The 8315-nt window shown below is 45.1% G+C and overlaps 1 protein-coding gene across 1 annotated transcript; it reads right to left on the reverse strand.

Moving 5' to 3' along the window:
- Positions 1-1787: 1787 nt before the first annotated feature.
- LOC136447734 (peroxidase mlt-7-like) lies at positions 1788-3695 on the reverse strand. The gene is made up of 3 exons (XM_066446776.1): positions 3580-3695; positions 2586-2746; positions 1788-2123 (listed from the first exon to the last, which is right to left on the reverse strand). Exons 1-3 carry the CDS (start codon positions 3693-3695, stop codon positions 1954-1956), a joined length of 447 nt encoding a protein of 148 aa, XP_066302873.1. The 3' UTR covers positions 1788-1953.
- Between the last annotated feature and the right edge of the window lie 4620 nt (positions 3696-8315).

An 8315-nucleotide genomic window follows, 5' to 3' on the forward strand; every position in this document is an offset into this window, starting at 1 on the left:
CGCACCTGGAGATCACTAGTGATTTCGCACCGGGGGATGCAAAATCAGGGGGGTGCGAAATCGCCGGGACACCGGCGGAAAACGAAAATTCGGCAAGCATACCCACATTTTCAAGAGCTCTTTAGCTGTTTCTAAAAGCTGCGACCATAATCTCGCCAAGTCCGACTGCTCAGAAATGGCAATGTGCCGCGGAACTGAGAAGAGTATAACAGCCACATAAAAATCAAAGACTGTTAATGGAAAGAAAAGGTACGTGGAACACGCCCGCCGCAGTGTTTCTGCCAGACGGGCGTCTTGCCGTCTTTTGACGTTCTCTTGCTGCTGGGGACGGCTTGGAGTTGGTATCTTCTAAATTTCTGATAGTTAGCTACATTTCCTCCTCATAATAACTTGATTTTGACGATGAAGTGAGCGTCCTTATGCGAATAAACATCGAAGTACAGGGCAGTGGAGAAATTCCGAGCTGTCAAACATCGTCGGATCTTCAACGCGCCCTGCCTTGAGAGTTTCTCTTGCCACCCACACGTCCACGCCCCACAGCGCACACTCATCTGCCCGTACTAAAGTCATAGGTACATTTTGTTGTCCCGGATACAGTGGGGTCTTGACAACGCCCGCTCACAAATTAACAGTTCAATTTCTCAATGGGTTTTCCTTGTAGACGGTATCATAGCGACTTCTATCATTTCTTGTAAAAACTGCAGTACCGACAACAATGTACTGCAGTATTGACAATAGCTGCTAGAAGTCGCTGTGATACCTATAAAAAGCAGCTAACAAACATGAGAGGTTATATGTGCAAACACACACGATTTACCTAACAGAGCATTTAATGCATTGGAAAAACTATACTACTTTCCGTTGATGAAGGTTAGACAGCTATGTAATAACTTTAAAGATAGTCACTGACGAAAGATAGCGGAAGCTGTCTGAAACGTCTGGCTGTTTCAAAATTTCATCCAGTTGCTTGAGTAACTATTTTTGGCATATACTACTTTCCTTGTTGCAAGGAAAAAAATCCTTGTTTCAAAGATAACAATCTAAGACTACAACAAAGGTTATTGATGAGATTTATGTGTAGTTTAGAGCATTCTTTACAAAGTTAACGAAACGTTATGCTATTTGTTATGCTCAGCAAAGGAAAAACTGATGCTGTACACTTCTACTGCATGACATGGCCTAGGATCCTGACGTATCCTGGCGTTATCCGGAACCTAAGATCCGGAAGAATCTGAACGGATCCGCGGTCGTTTATTTCTCGGCAGATTAATAGGCATCCAAATGTTGGGACTCAGGGTACCACTTACACAACTTGTGTAAGTACGTACTTACACAACTCAAATATGCAAGTGGTACCTTGCGTCCCAATATTTGGATGCCCATTAGCCTGCCGAGAAATGTACGGCCCCGGATCCGTTCGGATTCTTCCGGATCTTGGGTTCGAACCACGTCAGGATACGTCAGGATCAGAGGCCATTTCGTGCAGTGTTCACTACACTGTCTAGATTTCAAACGACAATAAAACTATCTCAAACATGCACCCTTTTCTACTGTCCTCTACAGTATCTGATTAAGCACAATCTCACATCTTTTTGGTAGGGACGTCTGCACAGTTTGCTCGATTAGCTATTAGTCTATAAGCTAGTTCACGGTTGCTACTACGCATTTGCAATGTCAAAGGTGAAGGCCCCCGAGACGTAAACAAAACCCGTCGGGGCGTTGTTATGCAAATCGAGACAATGTCGAGACGAGAACTGTTTACAAGCAGGGGGCCTTCACCTTTGACATTGCACATGCGTAGTAGCAACCGTAAACTAGCTTATTGAATCACGTTTGTTGGCTTTACAATACCAAAAAATTTAACCAGGTACTACGTGCGAGAGGCCTGGTTAATCTCCAAGCAGACGTTGGGATTCAAAATCGTTACAGTCTCCCCGTTTCTGGCACAACTTGCTACTCCTTCCACTTGGTCAGGTCCATCTGGTACAGAGATGAGCAGGCCACCCTCTCGTTCCCAGGCTGTGTGGTCAGCTTGAAGACGTCCGGCTGCAGGTGGGTCGTGCCGTCCGTGTTGTCGCACAGGATCCGGGCCAGGCTGTGCTTCTTGATCTCCTCAAGTTGTTCTGGAGGAAAATGTAAGAGAATATGTTGTAAGGTCTCATTCATGTATTAATCCGAGTGAGTCCGTGGTCAAAAAATAAACGGCTGCATAAACGTGTGTTTATATGGGTATGAAAATCCCGTTTTAGCTAGCCCAGCTGATCTCAAGCGTAAAACTGATGCAAGCTTGTTTGTAACTGAAGAAATCAGCAGGTAAAGTTCGGCAGCCGCGCGCGAGATCGTACATGTAACGTTGGTTAACATAAATTCGCGGGGTTTCTAAATTCGATGCTTCAGTTCGCTTTATCATAACGTTCTTAACAAAGACTATACATATGATACATGCACATGTATATGCGTATAGTAGAAAACATCAAATTTTGAGTATGAGTAGTTACAGTTTGAAATCTATTTCCATTCTGTCTTTTGTACATATTTTAGCACTTACTTCCCTAAATCTGTTAATGAGCGTAGCTTTTACCAACCTTCCTCAAACTGTCCAGGGTTCTCGAACCAGAAGCGGTCCCCCTTGCGGATGTCCTGGAACTGCATGCCGATCAGACAGGCGAAAGTTGGGCCCACGATACCGCCCGGCACGGCCTCCTCGGCAAGACCGCCAACAAACAGGTCGATGTCGTCCAAGTCGCTGCAAGTTGTTAACGGAAAAGAATTACGACTTGTTCATATTTGATACATCATTTTATGTCATGCCTGGGCCTGATACGGGTGTTCCGTGTGATAATTTTCCGTATCACATGAGGCTCTAGAGTTGTATCACACGGGCTTCCATAGAATATTGAGAATGCATTTCGAGCTCGCCGGTTGCGCCGCCGTCAAAAATTCGAATACCGGATTCGGAGGTTGGAATCAATGTTGTTACAGTTTTTTTGTTCGAGGACACAAAAATCCCTCAACTTCTGGTGCATTCCTCATTGAAATGTGTGTTTTCTTGGGTGGGTATGAAATAAACAAAATACAACACGGGTCATTCCGTATCACCCGAGGTTGTGATGTGGCAGAAGTTTAATGGCTGCGACAGAGCCAACCGCCGACAAGAATTTATACCGTTTTAGGTAAGAGGACATACAGATGAATTTTTGTACGACACTTGTACGAAAATCCCAAGAATGCCTTCAATTTGCAATCGCACGACGATCGTACGACGTATGTGACTAGCCTCCTTCGCAGACTTCCAAGAACGACGGCGTATATAATTGGGGGAGGGGGGGGGGCGATTTCTTACACTGGCCAAGGTTCTCTAATGTCGGCAAATGGAGTTTCGTTGCCGAGGGAGTTATGTCGCCGAGGTACGATAGAAAGGCGGTCGTCCCTCGGCGACATAACTCCCTCGGCAGCGAAACTCCCTTGCCGACATTACAGAACCTTGGCTTGTAAGAAATCGCGTCACCCCTTCCCCAAAATATATACGCCGACGTTCTAGGAAATCTGCGCAGGAGGCTAGTATGTGTTCATTAGTACCTGTATAGGCTCTTCAGCTTTTCTTGGGTGGTTACATCGGGGATCTGTGATGCAAGGTCGTCAAACCTCGGTGGCCTGTGGAGCCTACACTTCTCCCTCCAGGCGTTGTTATGCATGAGGATATGCGAAAATCAAGTCATGAAACCAGCCACATGTTGATGCAGTTTGGTCAGTTCATGTCTCACGAAATTACAATGACAGCCGCACCCGACGAAGGTTTGTAATGTCTTTTTATTATAGTTATTAACCTTTGTCCATAAACTTTGCTCTTTTTCATGATTGTTATAATGTCGTATATCATTGGGAAATTTAATTTTCTATTCCCCTTCAAATGATATCTTTAATAATTTGTAATGGGAGCTCATTTCGTCACCAAAAAAAATTCCGAGATTGTTTTTGCGCAATTTCATTTTCTTGGTATGGCTGGTTGACCATTTTACTTTTGCTATATCTCATTTCCGCAGACGTCAGTTGTCCTTGTGAAATGGGCGCCTGGAATTTAGAATGTTTTAATATTCCCATTCCCGAGAACGACCCCGATCTGCGACTCTTCCTTCTCGGACGGCTGGTCAATCTTACTAGCTAATCACGTCACAGCTAACGGTCGATAGTCATCCTGATTGGCTGGAAGCTGTTCTTACAATTACAGACCGGAGTGTATCTCATTGGCTGACGACTGTGCAGCGCTAATTAACGCAAAGGGAGGGCGGGTAACAGGCCGGAATGCTAGAGTCGTTGCTTATAACAATGTACAAACCTAAAGCTTGGAATAAAGAATGGCACCTACCATCAGAATCTCTGAGGCTAGCCATGTCTTCCTCCGACTGGCCATAGACATTCGAGGCGTCCACGAAGGCGGTGACCTGGTAGGACTGCTGTCGCGGGCCCATACTGCATACTTTGTTCGGACAGGCGCTAGAGCGGATGAACTCTATACAGGACCTTCGCCGTTTTTGGCGGTGCGGGGCGCATTAATACCTATAGCAACACAAGAGACAAGAATGCATCGGGTACTTTAGAAAAGCCAATCGCGTTGCCTCTTAACCATAGGCGGCGACGTGATTGGCTGGTAGCGTTACCACCTACAGCAGAAATAGGGTCAACTGATTGGCTAGCTTTCGGTTGGTCAGCGCTAAGAAGGACTAATTGCAGGCCGGTATTCCATGGTCTTTGTTTGTCAAATACAATGTGCAAGCAGCGGGTCTGGAATGAGAAAATGCATAGAGAGTACAAGACATTGAAGCTCAGCTACGTTTAAACTTCATGCATTTCTTGTGCAAAATGCTACTTTAATCAAGCTATTCTATCACCTGTGGCCCCTGTGAAAAGAGCGGAGTAGAGGGGCACCACCCAACTTGACTGCCCGGCTCCATTGGATAAAGTTCACAGGCAATATGTGAACTTTCGCTTTGCATTAATTGTGAATGTTTCTATTTTTGAAGTGAAGTTGTTCCTAAGCTGCATTCCATATCTCACTCACTCACTCACTCACTCACTCACTCACTCACTCACTCACTCACTAAATAATGACCTCACTGAATTCTATATCTACGACTCAAATTACATACGGAGCGCATCCAATTTTTTCAGATATGAGAGCATGTACGAAACACACACATTAGCATGGCGTCTCTGATTTCAAGGTTGCCTGCGAGAAAAATGCCTTCACCCCTGAGGCGTCACTAAAAAGTCAAGGTCAACGCATGCACATGTACCAGCCACATACCATTTCCGTATTGCGGGTCGAGCAGTCTTTTTAGACATTGGTCGGGGCTTCCCCACAGGGAGTTCTCCTTGTTGTTGTCACAACCGTTTGCAGTCCGAAACTCTTTGCCGTCTATCCAACGTGGCTCGCAGCTAGGTGCCGCTGCCTCGGGTGCCTCGTCACACGTGTCCGTTATGGTACGGGACTCAACTTGGCCCAGCTGGTCCACGGTGAAGTAGTCAGGACTGTATAGGAATAGTTTTGTTCAAAGCAATAGACCCCTTTCCAGTAACGGCGGCCATTTTTAATTGTCCGGGATCAGCTCGGGGGCATGCGTTAAAATGAGACTTGACTGGGTTATAAGAGCCCTAACCCTGTCAAGCCTCGCTTTGGCGTATGACCCCGAGCTGACCCCGGAAAATTCGAAATGGCCGCCGTAACTTGAAATGGGTCTATTAACAGATCATACCTCTTTAATCACCCACAAGCCATCGCATGGCTGCTAGTTCTATTGCATCGGAGGATTTGTCACTGCTAAGGCCGTGTTCCCACTTGGTAAAATCTATGCGAATCAATTTGAACTGAATTTGTCAATTCGAATAGCTATCGATTTGGTTGCGTTAACACCTGTCATTGAATCTGCGCTCTTGCATTTACACTCAAGGTCGCAAACACAGTATCTGTCCGCGACTCCAAGCGGATATGACGTTGGTGCATTAAAAGGATTGCAAAAATTCTTGAAGACCTGGTAAAAAGTCGCATGTAACAGAAATTCAAGTGGAAACTGTGCTGTGGTGGAATGTGTCGGCTTTTAGACTGTATCTTTTGGGTTGTGAAGTTTTTCTAGATCTTGTGACGTCAGAGCTATTCGCATTGAACCGAATTGGGTGTTCACACCTGCAGAACGCTGATAGTCGATTCGAATCAATCCACCCCGAGATTGGCGAAAAGAGGATTGTGATGAATGCGAATCAATCCTGAATAGGGCTGTTCACTCTCAGAAAATCTAATTGACTGCCCTATGATGCAAATTGATTCAATCAACCAGTCACCCAATCACGTTGCTTCCTCGCCATAGACGGCAACGTGATTGGTCGGTAACTTCTCTTCAAAGTGATTCACCTGTTCATGAGGCTCTTGGCCACCTTCTCCAAGAAGACAGCTGATTGGCTGAGCTTGATTGTCCTGGGTGTGGGACGGTGCATGGCTGCCAGATGACGTTGACTCTTGCTTGCAGTCACAGAAACCACCTTAGACCGACGGGGCTCTACAAGATAGAGGGGCAATGTTAACCTGCTCAAATATCATTCCCTAATGAATATATTAATAAATATGAATGCAGTGGAAGTTATGCGCACTGCGTTATTGATACCTAGATATCAAAACCAAACGTTGTACTGCAGTACCAAGTAATGCCGCTATATATAGCTAGGAAGCCTATAATTAGATTTGTCTTCCATGTTGCCAAGGCCTACTCATACAGTAGATTTTATAAAGGTCACATTCACAACTTGCTGGCCACAAGGAACCAAGCAAACCCAATCACAAACGTCACCGAAAAGATAACCTTCTTGGCAAAGTAAATGACTAAGATAAATGAAAATCACCAACGGCAGTTAAATAAACTGGATATTTGACTTGATACAAATTTCAAAGAAATTTGAAGTCTATCAAAAGACAGCTTCTTTTGGTACAGCAGTGTCGGAATTGATGAAGTCCTCCGCAACAAAATAGAGGCTTAAAAACTGGTCCAGAGTATTTCATACTTACTTTCCTCACACACGACGTCGTTACCCGTACGGACACAGTGGGCGTCCCCCAACTCCTTGGTCACCATAGCAACGGCTTCCTGAAGCTGTTTTTCAGTTGGACCGTGCCCGGTTACCATGGTAACAATGGCCAGTAGGACTGTCAACAAACTGAAATAAAAATTGCAGTCTGACACCAACAAAATAAGAACATAGCAATTCCGAGACATAAGATAAAAAAGGAAGTTCTGCTGCAGTACCAAGTATTACGATTCTAACGCGAATCGAAGGTTCATTCAAACATCAGGAGATACGCAAGGATCTATGTAGACTACATTTATTCAACTCATAGCACAGAAACCCTTCTCGGGCCCATCTCTGGTCAACTTTCTGTGTAACTGATCCCAGCCCAAGCCCTCTATGCCCCCTGGGTCCTGGGTCATCCTGGGTCATACCATTATCTGGGGTCGGGGGTGACACCTATCATGACACCAAGTTCACACACGAGGGTGCCCAAAATTAACCACGACCGTCGTGTCGTGTTAGAATTATGTATGTATTCTTATCGTGTCCTTTACACCTACCTACATATAAAATATTACCATATATAATACATACAGAGAACTCTGTGATGACTACAGATATCAGGAAACACTAGCACACACACACACACACACACACACATGTACACGCACACACACGCAAACACAGAAACACATACAAACACATGTATACACACATCATGCACGCACACACCCTCAGACACACACACGTACACAAGCACACACACACACACGTACCCCCCCCCCCCCCAAAAAAAAAAACTTTCATTTTATGGAGGTCACTAGGATACGCAGAAGTGCCATAAGCGCCAATCGGCTATCAAAAACAATTTATGGGATCTGTCGCAGAGCAGAGGACTATATACACCCACTCGAACTTGGGATAGTAGCGCGGTTCTTCCATCGGTGTTTGATTTGCCTCGTCATGCCAATTTAGAAACAAATATTTGCGGATTCCCACCATTACCGTATGTATATAGCATTTACTGATATTTGAAAAAAGTTTTTGCTTAAGTTTGTTCAAAGTCTCAAAGGTCTTTGATGGTGACAGTTGGAAACTTAACATTCGCCGGTGGGCCTGACCAAATCTCAAAACAGTCCAACCGGTGACAAAATCACAATGACGGCCAAGTCCGTGTCCATCAGGGTTGCTGTCTTTCCAAGGTATCTGTCTTCTTGCCAGGGTGGCTGTCTTGCCAGGGTGGCTGTCTTGTCAGGGTG

Source organism: Branchiostoma lanceolatum, chromosome 13 (assembly GCF_035083965.1).
Source record: "Branchiostoma lanceolatum isolate klBraLanc5 chromosome 13, klBraLanc5.hap2, whole genome shotgun sequence".
NCBI lineage: Eukaryota > Metazoa > Chordata > Leptocardii > Amphioxiformes > Branchiostomatidae > Branchiostoma > Branchiostoma lanceolatum.